Genomic DNA, 25,550 nt, shown 5'->3' with positions numbered 1-25,550 from the left:
AGTTTTTTGGGTTCATTGAGAACATGGTTGTTGTTCAATAATAACATTATTCCTCAAAAATACAACTTGCCTAATAATTCTGCACTCCCTGTAATATTCAATATTTTGTATTTACTGTTATATTCACATAGATGATGTTTATTATATTGCTCTTTTTTTTTTGCTTGTTTTCTCTTTATTCTTTCTCAACCGGTGATCCAGGTGATTGATATGTATTTTTTTTGTCTGTTTGTTTTGTTTTTTGCCCTTTATCACTGTTTTTCTTTCCCTCTTTCTTTTTTCTCTTTTCTTTCCCCCAGTCATGTCTGTCCCATATGTAGCAAGTGAAAATAATATAAAATAAATAATAAAAGCAAAAAAAAAGGAAAAATATCCCCATAGTTTAAATTTTTAATGTTCAGGCTAGCCAACACCAGGAGATGTCGGGGAAACCACAATCATTATATTGCAGAAACATCCCACGGGACTCGTTAACACCTTGGATTCGCTGTGTCTCCACTCTTCCACCAGAATTTAATTTCTAAAATTTGATTTCTAAAAAGAAAAGCAAAATGTGATTTCATCTGAAAAGAGGACTTTGGATCACTGAGGAACAGTCCAGGTAAGACGCTTTCTGATGTCTGTGGTTCAGGACTGACTTAATATTAGGAATGAGACATTTGTAGCTTCTTTCCTAAAGATGTGTTTGTGTGTCGTGGCTCTTGATACAATGACATCATCCTCAGTCAGTTCTTGAATAAACTTTTCTTGATGATCTTCTCAAAACTGCCGTCATCCCTGTTGCTTGTGCACCTTTTCCCTTCCAGTATTCTGTTTATGTTTTGATGGATGATGAAAAAAAAACATCTGGGTAACTGTGGAGTCAACAACATGATTGTGGCTGATTGTACTGAAGATGCAAAGTATTCATACTGTTTAAATTGTATTTCACTCAAACTGAAATAAATATACTAATAATCTGAATATTTTGTTTTGTTTTTTCATAAGCTATGAGGCATATTCATGAAAATTTAAATGTCAAGTTCAGGAATCATCTAACTGAAGACCTTCAAAGGTCATAAATATGCCAGACTAGGATGTGTGATTCTCTGCATGCTTCCACATCTTTCCTTTTCCCAAAGAAAACCAGTGGACCATTGAGCTGTAGGACTATTAACCAGATGTCAAACAAAGAGCTAAACATCATAGCATGCCCTTATTGGCTCTTATAAAAAAAAAATTTCCCATATTTAAAATGCAGTGTTGCAAAAACAGTCCTGGAACCAGAATTTGTCTGCTGCACATCCTTTTTTGGAACAACCTAGTAAGTGATACTGAACACAAAACGAAGCTGAGGATTGTTAAGGCATAAAATTCAAAACAAGAATACATTAAATATTCAAGGTTTTCCTCAGATTACTCAATTAAACATAAGGTTTAAATGTTTTGCAAATCACTGCATTCAGTGGGGGTTTTTTAAGTTGTGGAAGGAAGTTTTTTTGCTTCAAGGACAATTTGTATTTTAGGAAAATATTTAGTACTGACTTATCGAGTTCTCCTGTGAATCATTTGCCCTCTTAACTTTCTCTCTTTACTTGTCCTCGGGCACTTTTGCAGACTGCTTCCTTACACTGACGCACACAGGAGCACATCCTTCGCACTAGACATATTTAATCAGTGTTTGCAAATTCAGACACAGATGCACTGCATGTACAGAGTACATCCTTATTGGGAAAGGTGCGACATAAATATTAGGTGAAAGGTCTTCCAGTTCATACAGTAAAAAGACTTTTTTTTTTTTTTTACAAAGTAGTAAGACAATTATTCTGCTTTGAAAATAATAATAATAATAGAACAAATAAAATACAGACAAGACACAGGAATCAGTATGACTGTAATGCACTGTGTGATTAGCACCATGACTGACATCCAAACTTTTGACACACACACACAAACAAACAGACATGCTCGCGCACACAGGATACAGGGCAGATTTGGTTCAGGTAGGAACGTGTGACATGTGGATGGAAACGGGAGATCCGAGTCTTTTCTGCTGTGACGAAGGAGGGAAAGCTCAAAGATGGCTGACAGTCCATGGAAGTGTACTGGGCGTTTTATGACTGGCAGGTCTGGCCCGCCTCCTGCTGTACCAGCATCTCGTCTTTGCGGAGGGGGAAAGTGTCGATGGTGGTGAATAATTCAGCCGCTGTGATTGGAAACGGGTAGCGTTGTTTGTCTATGCCCTGCTTGTCTACCAGCACCATTTGGAAAGACCTTTGAGGAATCTGGAGCAGTAACCTAAGAAATGCATTCAGTTCAATGAGCAGGAGCGAGCAAAAGTCACACATGCTGAAGTTAACAGAGGTGGGTGTGTTTGCATGTTAGTACCTGAGCTGCAGGGCCAGTCCTGGAGAAAGCAGGTTGTGTCGAATCCGGCCGACTTGTGCCGGGTAAGTCCCGACCAGCTCGATTACTGTCACATGTCTCAAGTCCAGGCCACACTGAGCTTGCTGTTCTCACAGGACACAGACACACAGATCCATCAGTTTTATGTTTTTGATTACGTTCAGCGCCACTCGAAAACAATGCTGTCTCTGTGCATGTGTTTTCCACATGTACGTATGACTACACTGTTTTAGACTGTGACTAATTTGGAGCCAATCTTGGCTCTGTTTCAAGTTAAGAGCTTGATCTGGAATCTCAAATCCGCAGCACACTAGAGAAAGCAGAACTGGGAGACATCGTGTGTCCAACAAGTATACACACTGGATTTTTGTTCATGAAGAGAGGGGGAAATTTTAATCCAGTGGAAACCCCACTCCTGTCCTTATTGCATGAACAGGAATTCAAACAATCCGGCAGGCTGTTGATGTTGCTCAGCAGGTTAAAGTTAACAAAAATAGATTTTAAATGAGACATTTTCCAATAACTGAAAAAAAACAATGTGCCTACAGTGCTGTGCAAAAGTCTTGAGCCACCTCTTAGGTCCAACAATTTATTTAAATGTCCGGGCTTCTTGAAGGACTCCCAAAGCTTTTCTTTGGATGTTTTGTGCCTCTTGTTCCGTTTTCTGTCAAGATGATCCCACACTGCTTCGGTAATCTTGAGATCCGGGCTCTGGGGAGGCCAATCCATGTCTGATAATGTTCTATTGTGTGTTTTTTTTCTATCCAGGTATGATTTTATTGCATTAGCAGGGTTCACTGCCATGCTGAAAAATGAAGCTATTGGCAATCAGACTCTTTCCAGATGGTACCCCTAACTACATGGTGGATTAAAATCTGAAAGCACTTTTTCTGCATTCCTATTTGTCCTTACTTCTCTTTGCTCTTTTCTCAGACGGCTCATTTTTTCTGGTTTTGATTAAGTAATATTGTAGAGTCCTTACCTTCCAATATAATACTCCATGAGGTGACTGCTGCTGTGAATTGGCACTTTGTAAGTAAAACCTAACTGAATAACTGTTGCAAGCATATTAATAAACAATTTATTGTAATATTGATATTTCGACTCATCCATTTATATAAACGCACGAATGCTACAGGATCCCTGCGTACGTGGGTTATACATCTGTGAATGTACAGGGGGATTTTTGTCAGTGTTTCGAATGATGTTCAGGTGATAGAGAACTTGTACAGCACTGCAGTTTGCTACTTATTTAGTATTAATATACTAAGGTAAGTATTAGAACAGTGTCTACACATGTGCTTATCTTGCTATTAAAATGTGAAACTATCTGAGCTAATTATTAGCCCTTTATTTATCCAGGTAAAAAATCTAATTGAGATTAAAATTCTCATTTCCAAGAGACGCCTGACATCATGGCTAATCTGCTATGTTATTATGAAAGCATACAGTTTAGTACATTTACGCTAATTTACAGCTACACTGACACTCCTTTTGCTTTTTAAGCTGTGAAGTTGTGGCACACAACACAGATAGATTTGGACAGACTTCACTGAGCCCTGAGGGGAAAATCTCTCCACAGTTTGCATAAAAACTCATTTCAAGTTAGATCTGCCTACTCCACACAGCCCAAACTTTCTGACAGTTCCTTTGTCTGCTACTGCAGCAAGATGATTTTTAAAGTGTTTGCAGTGAATAAATAACCATACTGATGGGTCAGTTGTGTAATTGTGTAAAATTATCACCATTTTCCCAAATAAGGTGAAAATGAACTGTTTTTTCCTTCACTTTCAAACTAACTGTAGAAATTCCTGATAACCAGTCGACAGACTGCAGGACCGATCAGTCATCTTGTTCACAAACTGACACCGGTTTATCTTTCAGCTGATATCCGAGTCACTTTGAAAGGTCAGGCATTTAAAAACAGCTCTGACTTAATGCTGTCTGATGATGTGGGAAAGCATCCACCCCAGAATAGCCTTATCAGAGCCAGTGTCACTATCATTTATTCACTGCCGTGACATTTCGTGTTCATCACCACAACACCCTCTCTCCTATTTATTTATGTCACCACTTTTACCCACTTAGGTGGCAAATCGGGCGAAAAAAAACCCCACAAACACACTGAGGCTGTCTTTGTGTGCATCATCACAGAGGACGCAAGACGCTCCGGCGTTGACTTCCACCCCTCCATCTCAGTCGACTCACATTCAGCTCATTAACTGAGAGTCGTGCCTCACCTGCAAGTTAGTCATCTGGAAGCGGTAATTATGATTGGCAGCCGTTGGCGCGGAGATAACGAGGAGCCTTCGCTTCTCATAGAACTGGTCCAGCAGCGCAGCAGCCGTACGCACTCCCACGTTGATGTTCATGGCTGTGACGACATTGAACGGACAATTTAAAGTGATGAGACAAGGCGTGACACACACGCTACAAAGAAAAGGGTGCTATTACAACACATTATTTCTGTGAGATGTTTCATCATTGATTGTTTTTGGCTGCTCAGGTGATAAAATCAAATTAATGGCTCACGGTCTTTGACCCTTGTTTTCGATTATAATCCTTACCTTTTAACGGTCCTCGTTTTCTGTGCCTCCTATGTTTCCTCTTTCTGCTTTTCATCGTTTGTCTGTGTGTTTGTTTCTGAAAGTCAGTTCCTCCTGTGGCTGTCTCGCCTTTGTTCCTTTCCCTGCCTTCATTATTGTCTTGACTGAGTCCATCCCTGCCTTATCCCTCTCCCTGGTGTGAGCATTTAGTCTGTGTCCTCTGACCCACAGTCCTAACCCTGTTGTTGTCCCATCACCCTCATGTTTTTTAGTCGCTCTTGATTTCTCCAGCTGGCTCACTGCTTTCTTTTAGTCTCTTTGCGATTGGATTTTATTTCTGTATTGATTCTTGTGCCACAATGCGCATCACTTTTTACGTTTGGTAAACAATAAAAGCACTTTTTATATTTATTCTGCGTTCCAGTCTGTCTCTGTAGGTCCAACTTATGAGTTTCATTGGAAATGTGACAGAACCGAGTCGAACACATGACTTTTGTTATTCAACTGTTGCACTTTTTCTGTCTTCTTGAACATTTAATGGAGGACCGTCCAGTATTGATCTGTCCAATCGATCGGTAAGAGGCGCCATATTGTCCTCATTTTGGATTCTCATATAAAACCAGAAAAGGTTACAGGAACTATATGAAAAAAGAAAATGCACTCCAATATCTCTGCATTAAGCAGGATCCCTCTGAGTTTCTGTAGTCAAAAAATGACCTCCACCTCTGTTTTGATTACATTCAATGGTGAAGAAACCCACTTACATAAATATCAGGCCATATAATATTTAACAGGACAGAATTTCGATTTTAAAACGTCATATTGGGCTAATAAGTAAGCAGATTTTGTAAATGAATGCAAACTAAATTCTCTAAAGTCCTTGAGCTCTCTATTGAGTAATGTCCAAGGCTCATGGTTTCAGTTTCTGTGATCATTCACCTTTTCAGACTTCAGGATTCCCTCTCATACTGCAATATTTCTACAATTAATTTAATCATCAGCAATTTCAGCTACTTGTAAAAACTCCCAGCAGGTTACAGGACAACAAAGTGTCTCTCTTACTGACTTGTTGCACGAGCAAGCTTTTTCCTCTGAAGATTTCATCCCAAAAAGCAAAACTAAACAGTGAAAATGAGGCTTTTAGGGAAGCTAGATAAAAGCTAGTGGTATATATATTTTTTAATTGCCAATTTAAATTGTATTTTATTATTTTAAGTTGTATCATATCGACAAAAAAACTGATCTATCAGAAGTTTGTCTTTGTCTTTAAAGTCACTGTATATTGAACCTTCTCTTTAATGAAGTAGAGATTCGCTGCATTTCAGCCAGATGGGGGGAAAAAACTGCCAGACAAAGCAGCCAAAATGACGGCAAGACACAAAAACATTTTGACAGCCAAACCATATGAAAAACAGACAAACTGAGTAGAAAAAAAAACCACCTAATGAAAACCACTGCATATGATTCAAATGGTTGGAAGTGAAGCGTTTATACTCACAAAAACATAAAGAGACATAAAACAGAAACCCACTGGAGAAGATGTGAGCAGTGAGATGAAAACTACTTGCATGTGTGTTGGTTGTTACTACAGATTTTGTCTTTTTAATAAATCCTGAAGTACACAATGTCTACTTATAAATACAGGCTAAGCACATGACACAGTGATGGTAAAACGAGTAAGAAAGGTCTATGTCTATGTTTATCCTTCCATTTCTGAATGACTTAAACTAATACAATTATTAAATGAAGATTGTCATGTCTGTACGAGAACAGCTTGTATGGCTTGAACAGGATGCAGTACTTACGTGCACAGGTTGTGTCTGAGCCCGACCAGGTGAGTCCATACTGACACACTCTGGCAGCGCTGCCCCGTAGCTCGGAGCCGCCGGTGCAGGTGAATTCACAGGTGGCTCCGTAGTTGTCTTTGTCACTGTCACACTTCATGTAACCGTTGTCCGGAGGAAAGAGAGGGCTGCAGCGACGCACTGTTCACAAAAAGAGACGGTAAGATTCTGGAGAATTAGCTTTTTACAAGCCTGATTAACTCTTGCCTAATAGATATTTGCCATATTAGTCTGTATCATATGTTCAGACTTGGCTTATGCATAAACCGTTGTGCTAAAGGGGAAAATAAAAGCTGGAGTTGCATTCAGGTAACTGCCACAGTACTGTGCAAAGGTCTTGAGCTGCCCCTAGTTTCTATTTTGCTTCCAAGCAGCCAGTCTTGTCATTTTTTTAAAAAGGGATCTTTGGAGATTACATTTTCAGAAAAACGAATCATTCAAGCATAAATAAGGTACCTTACTCAAGGAATGAACCAGTGTTTAGTCCCCTCATAATAAATTGTATCTTTAGCCACTTTGATATGGCTATTTTATCACCACCAAGGTTTTTAGCAGAACCTCTGGCATATCTAGACATGAAAAAAAAAATCTGAGGAAACTAGACAAGAAGAATAAGCAGTCCTAAAAAATGCTATCTACAGCAGATAGACATTATGGGCATTAAAATTCAAGCAAAGATCTGAAACAGAACCAGAGAGATGGATGTATGTAGGTGGATATATACTGTATTTCCATATATTTTTGCACATGTTTATTTTTGCAATAAATCACTGCACTTATTTTGCATTATACTGCAAGACTTTTGCACACATATTCTGTATGTACCGTACATCTGTTCTGTCTTGATCTAACACGTTTAACACGCATCCTAGCAAATATTGCATTGCATAATGTTAGTCTACCAATTAAATATATATTTCTATAATCTTTGGAGACTTCTTGGAGATAACCCCCTGAAAAAGTGTGTGACCAAAAACCCTGTTCCAGACAAACGATCAAAATCTTTTTAGAGGCTCACCTCGCACTCTGACAGTGAAGCGGCAGGACCCTTTGTTCCCAGCCCGATCAAACACAGTGTAAGACATTTTATGGAGCCCCTCTGGGAAGTTGGATTTTGAGGGCTTTCCTTTAAGGATAACACTGGGGGGGGGGGAACAAAAAACACATTCTCAGTTTTAATCTTTCAACTTGCTCTTGGGGGCTTAACAAGGAAGCAGAAAAGCAACTGACTCTGTGAGGATGCCGTCTGCAGTGTCAACACCCTCTGGTGTGTCCCAAGTCACCCTCGCTGTCAGCTTTCCAGGTTCTGCCCACTTATCCTTCACATTTGGACACTTGATTTTTGGAGGATCAATATCTACAGGAAATTAAAAAAACAAACAAAAAAACTTGTCAAATCTTGTCATCACTGTAACTCTTGCAACATAAAGTTATACGGTGCATCCTCCTAAACCAAATCTAGCCTAGATGAAAGACATGCTTGAAGTACATGAAAGCCATCTAAAAAATCTTTTAAAGCAATACAAAAAGTAGGATGACTGCAGAGACAAAGATGAATCTTGTGAGGAAAGTGTCCTCACAGATTCAGGTGATGACACTGTCACTGGCTTTAGTTCTGTGACACTATGACACTATGTACAGGTCACAAAGCTGAAAGCCATTTTTAGTTCAGATTGGCGCAAAAAAATGAAACACATTACACACTGGTGACGGTCAAAGTCTGCGTATGTGTCTCTGAGTATAACACACAGAGTTCTAACTTCGCCAAACACTGTATCAGGACAAATAGTAATAGAGATGTATAAGTGAGAGCTGGAGCTGACGGTGTGCCTCTGGCAGCTAATTACTTGTTAGCAGCTTAGAGGCTTCAGTCCTCTGTGGGAGATCAAACTGTACACAAAAGAACAACAACAACAACAACAATGCAAACAGTCTTACCAACACAGCTGGGCACTCCTGCACTCCACACCGCGTTGTAGCGGCACGTTGCCGTCTTCTGGCCCTTCAGAGTGAATCCGGGTGAGCAGAAGAACTCACAGCGAGAGTTGAAGTAAGAGCCGTCTGAGCACTTGTAGCCACCATTAATGGGCATATCCAGCTTAGGACAACGGATCTCTGAAAGCAGGGTGAGCTCATTGTCATTGTGGTGCTTGCATGAGGGTTTCATTGCAACAGATGCATTTAAATACTTATACACACACACACACATGTCTCAGGAGGTGGCAAAGCCTTCAGCTGCCAGACTCCTCTCCTATGGAACGAGCTCCCAGATCAGACTCAGGATGTAGACGCTCTTTCCACAGTTAATGTTTGGTTTGAAACTTTGCTTCTGCTGCAGGTTTTTGATCCACAAACTTCTTTTGAGTCTGGTTCTCCTGGTTAATGTCTTCCTGTTAAAAAAGGGAGTTTTTTCTCCTAACTGTCACTCACATTGTAGCATCTTTACCTTACAGCGTTGAGTACACTGAACTTGTGAATTGGACCAGTATAAATTAAACTGAACCGAGTTGCTGACGTTTGCATGCATATGCAAATTCCTAAGGAGACAAGTGGCACACAAAAGTATAAAAAAAAAAATCCAACAAACTACATCCCCTAAAGACTGTGATATGTGGTTCAAAGCATATAAAATTTCTACTTCTAGAATCAGGAATGAGCTCTAATCACGCAGGAATCACTTTGACGTGATGCTTTAATGTGCAGCTACAAGCTATCTGGCTGCACTCAGAAACAAAATCTCTCTAGAACAGTCAGTACGGTCTCATTTGCTAAATTTGGGCCGTCCACAAAGCGTGCCTGTGGTCATTTTGGATGACGGCTCTGTTAATAAGATTTGAAGGCTTATAGACAGCTTTGGTTTCTGCAGTTTTTCTGCTGATTGGCAGCTCTGTGGAAGGTTCTGGCTCCAAACAGCGGCATCTCTGGGTTCCCAGTTTGATGATATCCCACCTCCCTTCATCCATTTTGATAAGCATGGCTATAATGCGTGTGTTGAATACATGCATGCATTTAAACAGTGAGAAACACAATGTGTGCGCATGTTCAAGTGGACTTTCTCACCTCGGCAGGCGTAGTTAGAGGACCAGTGTTTGCTCGCCATGCACACCACCTCTGAGCTCTGAGCTTCATATCCCTGCTTGCAGCGGATTTTACACCGTGTCCCCATCACGTTCCTGTAGTGCTCTCCTCTGGGTGTGCGACAGCTCACGTCACCATGTTTAATTTTAATGGGTGCGCACCACGGGGTTCCTAAAAAACAGCAGAACGAGGCACTGACCTTTTCTTCATCGTTTTATCTCATGTCTTTATGGTGTGGCCTTGAGTGACAGACGCTCAGTAACAAGCACTTACCTGTGATCATAGAAGCTTAGAGAGAGACTTCCACTGCCAGAGTGAAAGAACAAAAACCCACCCATCACCTTGAGTACAGGCAGATACAGTGGATTTCTTATTACCTTTTCAGTGACTTCCATTATCCAACAGTCTCATGAGGCAAAGGAGATAGTCTCACTCGAGTAAAAGACTGATAATAATGTGTGTAGAGAGCACTTAAGTTTTTGTGTGTGCGCGTGGTTTCAGAGCGTGAAAGGCACCACACCAAATACAGTCTTTATTAAGAATGCAGCTCTTTTTTATCCTTATCCTTAACTGATTTAGGAATCAAAGTTTATGGTACCCTGGATCCATTATCATCTTTCCCTGATTAGGACTGTTCCTGATGCTGATAAGGATGACCAGGGAAAGTTAAAGTCTCGAAAAATAGTGCCTTAATTAAAGGAAGAGTTTGACTTTCTTGGAGATCTTAGAGAAGACAGTTAAGAAGTCTATTTCAGGTTTTCATATGGAGCTACAGTACTGTGCAAAAGTCTTGAGCCAACTATTATTTCTTTGTATTATGTTTCAAAAGCAGTCTTGAGCAATTTGTCTTTGAACACTGGCTGCTTTTTCACTCATTTTCAGTCCAGTCCTTATACCTGACCATTTCAGATGTATGTTTTTTGTTTGTTTGTTTGTTTGTTTGTTTTGTTAAGCCACTTAAGACTGACCTATAAATTATTCAAACATACAAAGGGCACCAAAAGCAAGGAATGAACCGGTGCTGTGTCTACACATAACAGACAACTTAGCAAAACCATTTTTTTGTTTCTTTAGGCACTTTGTTAATAGCAGCCTGTCATAAAAACACATAATTTGTTTCCATTTCTTTGGTTGAATTGACAAGAAATGCCAAAGATAGCACATCTTGACAGGCATAAAATAGTAATTTTGTCCCAAGAACGTGACTCGCAAAGAGCTATTAGCTGAAAACTTGGCATATTTCTAGGCACTGTGTGCAGTGTGTCCTTAAAGACAGTAAGGACCCAGTGCACATGGTGTGAAGGAAAAAATAAGGAAGTGGCAAAACAATCTACAGCAGATGAACTGTATCTGAAAGTCATGTCCTGAAGAACTAGGAGAAAATACAGCAAAAACCTGTGGGAAAAACATCAGGTAAGTGAGTCGTGACTGGTCCTTTGGGCCAAAGTTGAATCATCATCAAAATGTACAGAGGAGGTCAGGAGAGAGGTACAGCAGTGAATGTCTACATCTGTAAAACTATGGCGTTATTTTTGTGCCACTATTCTGAGCGCACGTAAAAATAAATTGCAGGTACAAGTGTTGCATTTTGAGGAGAAATTTATTATTGAGCAAAGAAAAGCTAAATTTGAGTGAACAAAATTCATTGCTGCGTGCAAAAAATGTATTTCAGTGTTTGCTATTATCCATACACACGCACACAATAGCAGCCCCTGTCGCTCAGTTTTTGCACTTGCGCTCGCTCGCAATGTGTTGCTCGCGCTCTCAACATTTCGGAGCAGCATTTTGGCAGTCGTGTTGGAGATCGTGTCTGTCTTATTTATCAGTCATGTATTGGCCTCCCCAATACATGACTGGACCTCAATGGCAGTGTGGGATTATCTAGACTGAAAACAGAACAAAAGGCAGCCAACATCCAAATAAGAGCTTTGAATGTCCTTCAAGAAGAAAGTATATCTAAGTGATTTCAGGCTGTGCTGAAGAATAAAGGTGGTCGTACCAAATATCGATTTTTAAACTTGTTTGAATTGTACAAACTCAGTTTTTGCCTCATATATTTTCCATGTATGTTTACATATGTTTCAATCATTCATTACATCCATTTTCCATTTTTCTAGCAAAGTATAAGGAATTGAGGAATTACTACTACAAGACTTTTTGCACAGTGCTGCACTTTCAGTGACTCCGCATAAGCTAAACTCTGCAGACTGAATTCAGTGTTCACTTCTGATAGATTCGTTTATTAAAGAGACTGAATCAATCTTCTAATCTTCTCAACAAACTTAAAGTAAGAAAGAAAGTATTTCTTTAAAAAAAAAAAATCAAACTATTCCTTTGAGATCTTTGCTTGAAATTGCACATTTCAACTCGCTTCCTCACAGAGTGGATAGCTGCCCATCTCTGTGATGCTTGTGTAAAATTTCTTGAATGTTGCCAAATTTAAGGGGCCACAAGGTTCTTATTCCAATACAGGAAAATCAAAATCTGCAGTTTATTTCCTGCTGGCTCTAGTTGAACATTGAGCCTGCAGACCACCACAAACACACAGAGGAGAATACACACAAGCTCAGGCTTACTTCCAGGTGGAGTCAAAATGAGTTTTCATTACACAGCAAACCACCCTTGCTCCTTCTCTCTGTGCTGGTGTGTGTGTTGGCAAAACTTCCACAGCCAACGAGTAAGAGAAAATATTATATCTGAGCTTTTACACGAGGGGAGAGTGCGGTTTGGCCGGGATGATAATGTTCCGTGTCTAACTGACCCTAGATTTAAAATGGGAAGCTACTTTGACGTAACAGTGTCAGTTTACAAAACTGGCTGAATGAGCTGGTGTTGAATTAATGGAGGAACTGAAATGAGTTCAGCTATTTTTGTTCAAGCTAAACAATTTTTTAGTATTTTATCGAAAATTTTATCCTGTGAAATTCTTGCCTCAATTTAAACTTGGGTGTATACACTATCTGACCACTTCATTAGGTACACATTGCTGTGTATTCGGCCTTCAGAATTACTTTAATTCTTCATGGCAGAGATTCAACAAGGTGCTGGAGACATTCCTCAGAGATTTTGATCCATATTGACATGATAGCCTCACACATGCATGATGAGAATCTCCCATTCTACCACATCCCAAAGCTGCTCTTTTGGTTTGTGGAGGCCATTTGAGTAGTAGTTACGCCACCAACAGTAGCATGAACCACTGATACATTACAGGATGGATCCATGCTTCCGTGTGGCTTACACCATCTGAATGTTACAACAGAAATTGAGACTCATCAGACCAGGCAACATTTTTTCAATCCGCTTCCTGTTTTCTGAGAGGAATGGCATCTTCTGCTGCTGTAGCCCAGCTGCTCTTATGCATGCCTTATTTATAATGAGTGGTTTCCATTTTTGCCCAGGAAACTGAATATTTTCTCTTTTTTCGATCACTCTCTGTAAACCCTAGAGATGGTTGTCTAGAGAAAAGCCCAGTAGATCATCAGTTTCTGAAATCTTCAACAATACCCAACAACCACGCTACATTTAAAGTCACTTAAATCCCTTTTCTTCCCCATTCAGATGCTCAGTTTGAACTTCAGGGGGTCATGTTTACCATGTTTAGATTCACTGAGTTCCACCCATATGATTGCATTATTGCACAGCTGAATAGGTGTATCTAACAAAGTGGCTGGTGAGTGTACTTTCTTAACTATAGTGCATTAATTGTCTACTTCTAATGTAAAAACGTCTTGAATTCAAATGCGAGTTAAGTTTAAACTGATCCTGTATGTCTGCGTGCATGCTGTGGCAGTGACAAACCAAGTGTCGTTACCTCTATAGGTATGAGAATACCAGTCCTCGTCGTCTCCGTAGGCGTACCGTCCTGACCCTGGGGGTAAAAGAAAGCAAGAAAAAAGCAACTAATACAATGAAGAGCTACGTTTATGTTGGGCAATGTTTGAAAGCTTTGTCCTGAGCTGACCTGCAGGGCTTTTATCCGCCCTGCAAAACAGCACCAAGAACAGCCTAAAAGTATTGCTCAACTTCATCTAATCCAGATACCACGGGTGGGAGTAATCAGAATCCACTGGACAGAACACATGCAAGAAGAATAAGTAAGTCCCAAAAGATCTCTGTTTTCCAGTTGGCTTGGAAAAACGAATCTTTTTAACACAGGGATACACTCTGTGATCCTCATTTGAAACGTTTTGCTACAAAACAGCTCCTAAACATATACCCACCATAGCCATCGATATTGTGTCATCTTTAGCAGTGACACATTACTGAGAAAACATGAAAAAAAAAGCTGAAATGTGACACATCATTGAGAGGCACTCACAGCCAATCTGTGAGGAGCCAGGGGGATTCATCTAGGAAAGAGGATGAAGGGATAGGGAAGATAGAGCAGGCCTGGAGCTAATAAAGCTGAGAGGAAATGAGTAAGGATGGGGTTAAAGAAGCAGGAATAAAACTGGCTCAGAGACGTTATGAAGCCCGGCGTGAATGTGTTCTCTGTTCAGGGTCCACAAAGGAGGAGTGTTCAGACCTCCTTCAGCACCGTATATCGGCCACATGTCAGTCAATGAGCCCAAGATAAAAATCACCAGTAGCTACCACTCCTTCTTCCTCAGCGTGGTTTTTCTGTCAGTCTAACAAATGCTGTCTGGGCGAAAATGCTGCAAGTCATATAGCACACAGTTACACACATGCACACACACAACAAGCTTTGAGGTTTCAGCATTCAGATCACACAGCATCGACTGCACAGAGCAAACCCACATACTGAGTGAGTCAGATTTAGCTGTCTAATGGGAAAACTTAAGTGTCTGCTTCTTAATGGGGCGAGGGAGGGAGGAAAGAAAGTTATGGAAAACCAATTACAGGTGTGTCTGTGTGTCTCTGTGTGTGTGTTTCAGCATTATAGTGAACACTAGTTAGAACCACATACACCGTCAAAGTTATCAGCTCTGAAGGAATTTGCAGCAACTGCAAACAAACAGGATGTGATCATTTACACTGTGATGCAACTGGCACTCATAACCCTATTTTTGTGCTTTTTATGGGTAGACTTAAAGATACGTTCATTTATAGAGAATTTGAAGGACTTGTGCATTTGTTAACGTTATCTAACTGATTAGAACCTCGCTGTTTACTAGATTACTAGTTCAGTTTGCAAGACATGCAAAAAACGTGTTTTTACGACTATCAGTTAAAATGTAATTGCTGTGAATCAAAAGGTAGGAAAAGCAGTGCATTTGACACCGTTGCTAGAGCTGTGTTTACAAAAAGAAATAAAAATCATCACTGGATCCTTTTTCACTTTTACTGTGGAGTAATGTACCAAGATGGAGCAGTTACAGTGAGAAATTGCTTGCACTTTGCATAACAAGAAATCTGCTAATTAAATATTGGGGAAAAAGCAATTATTCACAGACTTATTTATTAAAACAGGTTGTTTTTTCACCAGTTACTAGAAAAGTAGCTGCCTAAGGGGTGCCAGGAGAAAGCCTCTTCTCTAAAAAGAACATGGCAGCACAGCTTAGTTTTGTAAAGCTGCACAAAGAAAAAGACTTCTGGAACAGTGTCAGCTGGACTGTTAAGACCAAAGTTAAGATGTTTGGCCTTAATCCACTGAGCCACGTTTAGTGGATCCATCCACGCATTTGTGTTGTTTATGCCAAACTCTGATCCATGCAGAGCTGAGTGATTCCCTTTGGGTTTCCTAACACACATAAACAGGCTTTAATACAATAATCTTACTCATCTTTAACACCTTTTTTAAAAAATTGAGTTCCCATTCCTTCTGCAGTTTTAACATTAGTGAGCTAATTTATTCAGTCACCCTTTATCTTCCTGAGTTTTACTTCATTTAATCCATTTTGTTCTAAATTGTGTTTTTTGGTAACTGCAGTGTGAGAGTTTCAAAGCTTGTGACATAAATAAAGTGCATTCTATCGTATTCTATAAAAATGTGATCACTGTTTTACAGCCACTCATTTTTCACTGGCTGCATGTTATCAGAATGGGTCAGTGTGTCTGACATGATCACTGAAGTTGTTGTAATAACACAGTTTGCCTTACTAAAACCACAGACAATATAAAAGATAGATGTAGCTTCATAGTCGGAAAAGTGAAGCCACGAAGTGCCTTAAATTTGCATTCTTTATGTGGCCACCAGGGGGCAGTGCTTGTGGCTGCAAAAATGCTCCCTGTCCTATTGAACTGTGTGAACTTTTCTGCTGAGTTTATGGACCCAGTTGCTAATTTTGGTTCATACTGAATTAAAAAATAATGTCTCCTTTCTAAATCTTGGTCATTCTATATTTTAGAAATGAGGATAATCTTGGGTATGTTCATTGGCTAATGATATGTGATTGGCAAGGTGTTAGCAAGTGAGCATGCAGTTTCACAGTCATCCCGTCTCTGGACACAGGAGGGTAATGAGACACAGGTGAAACCAATAAGGACACAAGTGAAAGAAAAGCTAAAGACAAATGTGTATCTGAACTTTTACAGGAAATACCAGGAAAGGCTGGGAAACTTAAAACAAATGGATAAAATAACCTAAATAACTAAGAGGATGAAAATAAGTTAAAAGCTTCACAATAATCCAAAAACAACTAACAAATCATAAAAACAATGAGACCATGACAAGTCATGCACATCACTACTTTTCATAAGCTTAAGGTAAAAAAAAACCCATTTGCCTCACTGTGTAACTTATAACTCCTTATCATTCACAACTAAAACAGCCAACATGTGTAATAAAGATCAATAAAACAAACAGAAATGCTCCTCTCAGTATAAAAAAACGCTTTATGTAACACTTTTGTAGCTTGGTGTTACCCAAGAGTGTGTTATGGTGTTTCTCATTCACCCATTCAGAAACACTCACACACCAAGGTGGTCACCTGCCACCAGGAGCGACCTTGGTTTAGGAACAGCCTCAGTCTAAGGACACCTCACCAAAAGCTGCATCTTTCAGCTATATTGGCTAAAAGAATAATAATTTTCTTTAAAATGGGATCAGATACAAAATCCATGATGAATGATAATCTCACCACCAGGAGAGATACAACAGCCATAAATCTTAGTCGAGCCGATCAATAGCCTCTCCCCAAACTCAATTATTAATCTCTGTATAATTAAATAAGATGAAACGCTGTTGTGCCACACTGGCCTGCAGGGAACAAATAGTTAACCCTTCCCACTCTCTAAAAATGCTTAGCACACATGTAACTTATTCATCCACTTTGTTTACACGTTGCAGAAACCAATTTGGGTCTTGGCTCTGTAATAAACAAAAGCAACTAAACAAAAGCATTGGAGCTCAGATATTCATCTTCAAAGAACAAATAACTTTTTCTTATATTGTTTACTTTTGGAGTAGACATCTTTTTTTATCTTTAGACAAACAAGCAGCCATGAAGGACGGAGGGCACACAAGGATGCTCAGAGCAGCGTGAACTCTCCCATCACTGATGTCTCCATCTGCAGCTCTCAACAGCTGCTGATACCTTTCTCACCCATAGGTGGGACAGATTTGATTGGATCACAGCAGCTACGCAGCTGGAATAAATGGACTGGGTCTGGTTTGTGCTTGTTGATGAGAGAGCTCCACATTCAAAGGATTTCAAAACAGGGATTGAGCGATCTGAGACTTTCCTTCATTTATATTTAACGAATCTGTCAACGCGATGAGGAGGGGATCGGCAGCCAGCATCATCTTCCTGTCCATCTCCCTTACTTCAAAGGAGTTGTCAGTGTTAACAGTGCAGGAACGGCAGGAGCTTGCCTTCCTGAGAAACCTCTGGGAGTGAATATGCTTTAAATTACAGAGCCTGATTCTCCAATTAGCTGTTCTCTGCAGGCCTGTAATACAAACCGTCATTATGTGGAAGAAGCTCTTTTCCGGTAAATGTGGAATCGTGGCTGCAGGCTACTAGAGGGGAAGAATAATAAATAAAATGCGCTGTCATTTCTGTAGAACTCAATTCAAAACGCCACGATTACAAACTTACATAATTCCCTTTTTTCTGCACTAATGACTTGTGTCTCACTTACACTCACGTCTGCTTTGCTTTTCTCATTACATCAGCAGTTTCTGACCCTGAGGAGCAAACTGCTCCGGGTTTCATCTCCATTACCTTACATAGAGGTACAGTGTTACACCCTACAACCCACCATAGTGAGTGAAAACCTATTAAGGAAAGTAAACTCGCCTAAGTGCTCTCAACTGATGACGCCTTGATGCATCTGGTTTGTGTGTCTCGTGTAAAAGCAAATACTTATATCCAGTAAAACCTCTGTAGGTACTAGCCAAGCAGGATGAAGCACTTCATCACCTGAGAGATACAAAATAACTACAAGCTGTTGGCAGCTGAGGTGTTTGACTCATTCAGTTAGTGTTCACCAGGTTCACTGCTAGAAACCAATCATTCCACACCGGGTCTTTATTTAGCATCTGTTTGTCCATTCGTAAAGCAGAGACAATCAATATTTCTGCATCAACAATGGGTCGGATGGACCCCAGGAAGGATAGTGAACACTAAGGGGGGATGTGGGGAACACTGCAGTTTCTCCTGTTTTAGTGTTTCAGTTCACTCAACATTTTCAGAGGAAGGCAACAATTTTTAGAGAAACATTTGATCAGCACCACACAGACACATGCCATTCAAATGGGTGTATGCATCATGTATTTTCAGGATTCACAGTCCAAAATAATCTGCATTTATCTTAAAGTGACCATTGTTGCAGCCCTTCATTTCATCCACCTTCTCAGACAAGCTGTTGTCCCTCATAAACAGCAGAGCGATAGACCCATACATCGATATCCGGTGATTTAAAAATATAACAGAGTGATATTTAGACACACGAAACAGATTTCTCTAAAATTTCTCAAACATGTGTTTCTCTCGTCACTTCTTTACTCTTGATTTTAGGTTATTGGCTGTTATAAATGCTGATGCCATTATACTGACAAACAGCTAATACTGGCTCATATATCAGTCCAGCCAGTATTGCTCGGATTCTAATAACCACCAGGCTTGGATATCAGTTTAGTGGGAGAACTGTGTTCCTGAGATGACCTCATGAAAAGTTCGTGAGAGTTTGCAGACAAGACGGCATCTTCAGGGCAAACTATACTGACCACTGCGATCTGCTAGCAACGAAAGCAATCAAAAAGAGGTTTTTGTTGCAGCATCTTTGCAACCAATTTCACAGCCAAGAACTACTCAGGCACACTTCACCTTAGCGACTGGAGGTAGCCAAGGGCCCGTCTCACACTGCTTATTAACTTATAGATTGAACTTATTGAGTTCACTCTATTAATCCTTACAAATATGGTTTTAGTACATCATGGCCACAAGTGAATAATGAAGACTTCATTGAACATTTTGTAAATCCTCCTGCTGCTTTCTCTTTCAGCCACATGCAAACGCCTCTAATAACACTTCAGTCTAAAACTAGCTACCCATTAACCAGAAAGGCATTTGGAAAGTGCATCCTTCACCAAGGTCAATATCCCTGTATTGCAATGAAGAACGTGAACCAGATCCACCCTCAACTCAAATATTGTGGATCCTGGATGGTAAATTTAAGAAAATTCTAAAAAGCTCTAGCACTGACTGAGGAATTACTAGAGAGTTCTTGGTCTGGTCCTTGTGCATTGCTTTGTAATTATGCAGGTTGCTTTCAAGCAGACTTCCTCGATGATGGTACTTGCTGGCATTTCCTCAAACTACTCCCTTCATGAGGTGTATGACCCACATCAGTAAAACATACCCTCATGGAAAATGTGATCTGGCTGTGATTGAGTGACTACATGGCCGTACAAGTAAGCCCCCCCTCCCACACACACACACACACACACACACACACACACACACACAAAAGAGCCCGAAAGGAGCAAAAGCAACTGCACATCTCTAGATTTGACTCTGGTGCACTGCCAAACAACCCTGGCCATGCCTAACTAATAAAAGGCTTACTAACCAAAAGAAAAAAACACAAACAGAGCCCAGTAAAATAAACTCCTCATAATAGATGCAGGCGCATACACAAGAACAGACCAAAGTCCTGACTGTCGGCTCAATGAGCAGTTTTTAGTGTGTCAGTATGAATCTGCTCCACAGCTTGTGTTCATGTTTCAGCCTGTATGATCATACAGCAGCGGTGAGCCACTCTCAAACCATCTACAGGCACACAGCCACTGCAACTGACTGCACAAGCTGGGACACACACACACACGCACGCACACACAACACTTCATCCGGACGTATGCTTTGAAGTCATTCAGCTTCTCGCTGGAGGCTACAGGCTTTATGTTTCTGGATCTTGCACATCAACGGTGATTAGTTGCATTATGGAGTGACTGCTGTGTTGGACAACGTCTTGTTTCATTCATCCAAAGAAAAGCAGTTATTTTCCATGAAGGAACAGTGATAGAAAAGTTAACAGGGGCAGTAAACTCTTTGGAACTATATTAGAACAGAAACTCTTTCGTGTTAAGTAGTGTAAATAACTCCAAACACCCAAAGCCAAAATATGTGAAGGCCCTTTGTTTATTTTTATTCAAAGCTCTTAGTTATTGAGGTCTTTTCAGCCTCTTAGCGCGGTATCAAAGATTAAGAGGTGGAGGCATGAAGAAGCGAAAATTAAACTTTGAGCGCAGATCAGCTGCGGGCCTGTGATTAGTGCCACCGACCGAGCTGTGCGCACAGAAACGTCCCCCACATGCACACTGCACTCCCCCCGCTCTCCACCCCCTCCACGTAAACACAGCCGCGGTTCACCAAACACCAGCAGCAGGGAGGACGAGAAACCTCAAACTCAGTTCAACTTACAGTCATCTCTAAGCCCCAAGCGCATAATTTAACTACACTTACCCTTCCACCAAGCCACTGGCACCGCCAGAGTCTGTCCATGTGGACTCTCTCTCAAGATAAGCTGCTCTACCATTTGATATTTCTTCTTTTCAGCACGGTTAAAAACGTCCGGAAGATGAATGAGAGGCTGTAAGTTGCTGTTTACCTTCATACCCGGAGCAGAAGCAGAGCTGGACAAACAGGAGCAGCAGCGGCCACATGTCCATGTCGGGACGCGGGACGGACGTTCCTCAACATGTGAAGGGGAGCCTGCAGGAAAGCTTCAGTGCATTCCTTCTTTCTAAAGGCCCGCCTCTTGCTCCAGAAACAAGGGAGGATTCTCTCCACACAGCCTGGCCCGACCACCGGCATGAGGGAGCCAGACAGGGAGGACAGTGCCAGGCTCAAGGCTAAACTGTGACCCAAGTGCATCAAATCAGCCCATTTTATTTTTATTCCTTTAACTTGTTTATTTACTGATATACTTTGTGTATTTTACTCAAGTGACTACTGTGCATATATTTATTTTATCTATCTTTAAAATACACGAAAAACTATCAGTTGTATAGATAGCTAAGTTTATTTGGCCCCTTAACGACATTTGATTGGAGCATTTTCCCTACACCAACATGGATACAACACATGCACATTTCATTGTGTGTTGCTCATATTTAGGTGATGGCTTGAGGAGCAAAATAAAGTTATAAAGTGGTGGATAGGTTTTATTTTGAGACTGAAGCCCGACACAATGTATAAGTCACAATATTTTGGTTTACCTGCAAATGTTCTGTCATCATGTTTGCCTCTCCACGTTTTGGTGCCCCTTGTAAGGTGTGAGGATTGGTCCAAATACCGATGGTATTGGATCAACACTAGCACGATACTTGATTTTGATCCTCTAAGTTCAGTAATTAATATATATTATTTTATTTATTTATTTTTTAAATAGTTTTATAGCTCATCTGCAACCCAGGTCTCTACAAAAAAGAAAGCATAAATTTGCAGTATCCCACCCCACCACTTTATTGGTGAAATAAGATTTAATGTCACCCCTGCACATTTCACACTTTTACAGCTTCGCTGCATCTCAGAAAAGTAAGTAAATGAGTACAGTTTTGTGCTATGTGCTATGCAGCACATTTCAAGACAAATATCACAAAGTGCTTCATAACAAAATACTAAAAACATGGAGTCCAAAAAAGTTACCTGCAAGCAACATTTTCAGCTCCTTTTTAAAAGAGACCACAGAACTCGGCTCAGTGGGAGAGAGTTTCAGAGTGTGTTGCAATAGCACTTTGTACAGAGTTTCAACATCTTTAACAGATTTTAGATTTCAGCCTAGTTTAAAATCAGATGGACACTTTTCAAAAGTGACAAGTATCAGCCAGTTGTACAACCAGTTTGTAATTCCAGTGAATCTTTTTAAAGTTTTTCCAGAAAAAATCATAAATCTTCAGAAAACTCAGAGCCTTTCTTGCCTTTTTTTAGCAAGTTGATTTAAAATGAAGATAAAAGTAGCCTCGCAGCAGTGTTTTTCACACACATCATCAAACAAGCTTTTATTAGAGTGTGAGTTCTTTAATCTATCACATTTAATGTGAGAAATGGAAGGGGGCTTTTATGCACACTTGGGTATATTTAATTTTATTTTACAAACATGTCCAAACTTCAAAATAATGAGGTCAGTAATCTCTGTGAGCCAAGAGTTCAGGCTTCAGACTGGCCAAACGCGTTTTGTTTTGTTTTGTTTTTCACTTTTAACTCTGTGTGACGTCAGTGAGAGCGGATATCCCTAATATGGTCATCTCAAGCATACACGCCTGACTGTGAGCACACAATCCCCACCTACCTGCTGTTTGCAAGGGGTAACCAATCAGAAGCAACTTGCCTTAAAGAGAGAGGGAAATAAGCTAAAATAGCTTCTTTAAGACAGTGGATGGTAGTAGTATTAGACATAAAATTATAATTTTGAGCTGTGAATCACAGAGCAACCTTAGAGTCCAAGAATTAAAAAAAAAAAATCAGAGATATGGCACTTTATTTTTTGTCCTGTCTCCTTCTGCTCTCTTTTCTTTCCCCTCCTCTTACCACCAACCAATCGCAGCAGATGGCTGCCCCTCCCTGAGCTTGGTTCATTATGAGGTTTCTTCCTGTTAAAAAGGAATTTTTCCTTCCCACTGTTGCTATGTGCTTGAGTCGTGTGATTGTTAGGGGTTCTTTCTAATATTGTAGGATTTATCTTACTATATAAAGCACCTTCAGGGAAATGTTGTTGTAATTTAGTCCAATATAAGTAAAACTGAATTGAATTATTAGGTGCTATTAAGCCTCCAAATGCCTTTTCTATCACTGATCTAAAACTGCAAGTAGAAAATATTTATGGTTAACTTACAGAGTGAACCACTGAATAGTATTTTATAAAATTAGATATAACTGGAGCCACAAAGCTTTTGTACTTATGACTCTGCAAACACATCATTTTAAAAGTCTACAATCAAGAGTTCATGAATGTAAATACAGAAGATCTTACAACAAGGTGCAGACAGCTGGTTACGCTAATGAATATGGGGCTAGATTAGACTTTGGCAGCAAGCATTTAAAGGCGCTTGCACAGTTCTGATGAACTTGTAGCAGAATGATGAGCAGAGACAAGTATGGAGGAGGAGAGAGACTGCTCATCATCCAAAGCATCTGTCAAACACAGTGGAGGCAGTGTTATCGCATGGCTGCAAAGGCAACCCAGGAGTTTCTCAAGGCCAAGCAGAAAAGCAAGGAAGGTCAAGCAGAACATCTCAGTGGATTCTAGACTTTATTCAACTATTAAGAACAATGTGCATCATCCAAACACTTAACGAACCTAAATGTGACAGATATAAAATTACGCATGCACATACCGCACTGCTGACACTTTTATTTATGATCTTGTTTGCATGTAGAATAGTATAATATTTGGTACTCTTAGTTTAGCGAAGGCAGGACTTTTGATCTTTGTTTGTTTGCTTTAAGTTTATGTTCAAAGCATTGCATGTTTCACCAGAATATGAAATAATTCAGTAAAAGTAAAGGTAAAGTAAAATAAACATTAAAAGGTTGTAGTTAGTAAACCGTTACAAATTTTGTCTGAACTTCTGTATATTTGTAAAGTTGAGTGTTAATGAAATCATTTATGATTGGAAACGAGTATTGATGTGTATTGTTGTGGCCGTTTTCTCTGCTCTGTTCCCTTTTGGAAGCTGAAATATTCCCCCGCAGAGAGCTCTTGTTTCTTTCTCGTCCCCTTAATAAGTCACATCCATTCTGTCTTAACAGCTGAAAATAATATCACATAAACAATGGCTGCTTACAGCAACACAGCTCAGCACTTAGTAATGTTAGCCGTTCATTGTGTTTGTGATTCACAAGTCAAAATGTCTGCTGTGAACCAGCTCTGTTTACCTGATAGGGTTTAAATTATATTAACCTTTATGCTGAGCCGCTCTGCTCTTTCATCACCACTGGAGAGCTGCAGAAACAGTGCAACATGGAAACTTGGGCACAAGTTTGCTCCCTGTTTCAGTTTCCTAATGATGAACATTTTATAAGAAGTCGAGCTGAATCCAAGTTGTTTCCTAGCAACAATACTCTGATGAGATGTTCTATAGTAACCATCATGATCTGTCTTTAGTGTTTTGTCTCCTATAGCTGAAACAGAAGCTGTTTCTGTAGTATGTTTTTTGCAAGATCTGACTTGACGTTTACTTGACAGTCTTCTAGAGCTAATGATTGCTCTGTTTCATAACACGTGTACATGCACGCACTGCAGAAAAGCTGAGAGAGTACAGAGCTCCTGCAGGACTAATTGGTGTTTAATTTTCTGTCTAAGACAAGCATGAGGTTTGGATAGAAACCCTGTGTAGTGTGTAGTGCAGCAGAGCGAGTCCACACATGAAGGTGTCAAAACTCTCCTTGTCTCGACAGGGAACAGGAAAGAGGGGCGTGCAGTGAAACGACTGTGAGAGGATCTCCAGAGCAGTAATTATATGTGGGTTCAGGTGACCGTCTTGGCTTTGGTTGATTCGTTTAACACTTTGCTGTGCTGGTTACCACCAGTAATTTTGTCTTAGGACTGTCTCTGGATTTAGTCCGATGAGTTTAACTGTTGTTTACAGGCAAGAGCTGCTTTCTGATCCAGCTCAAGACAAGAATTGTGCCTAGTGTAAACACAAAGTAGTGTTGCAGGAATTTAGTCAACATCAAGGTAGCAAAGAATAACTGAACTTGAGCCATATGCTGAATGTAAAATTTGAATCAGTGAATTATTACAAATAAATAAGAAAGATTTCTACATAATTTTTATGCATCCTGATAAAATTTGGGCTTTTGATGATTTCTTTGAGCTGCAAGTTTAACCCCCAGGGTGCTTTAGGGGTTCGGTTTGTAGGGTTTGATTATGGGTTTTGAGAAAACATTTGGACTTGCTCCACTGACAAAAGGCAGGAGACTGGAGACCAATTAACGGGGTTCAGCTGACAGCAGGAGGGAACAGAGAGAGAACAGATTATTACTGATCGGGGCATGGAGGTGAAGACAATCTGGCAACGTGTGCTGCACACGCCCACTTAATGTGGGGCTGCTGTCCAAGTGTGAGGAGAAGAATTGAGGTCTTTGACTCTGCCCTGAGGCAGACCTGCACTCCCGAGGAAAAAGTAAAAAGCAGTTTTAACAGCCCAGAGTATGCTACTATCACCTGCCACCATGCTTGACAGCTGTTCTTAGGTTTGAAAGCCTCACCTTTACTCCTCCAAGCATACCTTTTCTAACATCTGAAACTCCTTGTAAGCACTGTAAGCAGACTTGTGGGTAATTTT

General features: G+C 40.2%; 1 protein-coding gene across 3 annotated transcripts; it reads right to left on the bottom strand.

Moving 5' to 3' along the window:
- Window positions 1–21,056, bottom strand: srpx (sushi-repeat containing protein X-linked). 3 transcript variants are annotated; one of them, XM_086266427.1, is made up of 10 exons: window positions 20,725–20,803; window positions 13,668–13,724; window positions 9,836–10,024; window positions 8,714–8,890; window positions 8,006–8,132; window positions 7,794–7,915; window positions 6,737–6,916; window positions 4,626–4,759; window positions 2,368–2,489; window positions 2–2,277 (listed from the first exon to the last, which is right to left on the bottom strand). In XM_086266427.1, exons 1-10 carry the CDS (start codon window positions 20,795–20,797, stop codon window positions 2,094–2,096), a joined length of 1,365 nt encoding a protein of 454 aa, XP_086122553.1. In that variant the 5' UTR covers window positions 20,798–20,803; the 3' UTR covers window positions 2–2,093. The 3 variants fall into 3 exon arrangements, with proteins under 3 accessions (XP_086122555.1, XP_086122553.1, XP_086122554.1); XM_086266428.1 differs by lacking the exon at window positions 20,725–20,803 and adding an exon at window positions 20,870–21,055 and having other exon boundaries at window positions 4–2,277; XM_086266429.1 differs by lacking the exons at window positions 13,668–13,724; window positions 20,725–20,803 and adding an exon at window positions 20,870–21,056 and having other exon boundaries at window positions 1–2,277.
- Between the last annotated feature and the right edge of the window lie 4,494 nt (window positions 21,057–25,550).

The sequence above is a fragment of the Aulonocara sp. 'chitande type north' Nkhata Bay genome, linkage group LG16 (genome assembly GCF_057382095.1).
Source record: "Aulonocara sp. 'chitande type north' Nkhata Bay isolate Kocher_YH1m ecotype deep benthic linkage group LG16, A_spYH_male_GT1.1, whole genome shotgun sequence".
Taxonomy (NCBI): Eukaryota; Metazoa; Chordata; class Actinopteri; order Cichliformes; family Cichlidae; genus Aulonocara; species Aulonocara sp. 'chitande type north' Nkhata Bay.
The sequence above is the reverse complement of the archived record's forward strand: the minus strand, read 5'-3'. Positions and strand labels throughout refer to the sequence as shown.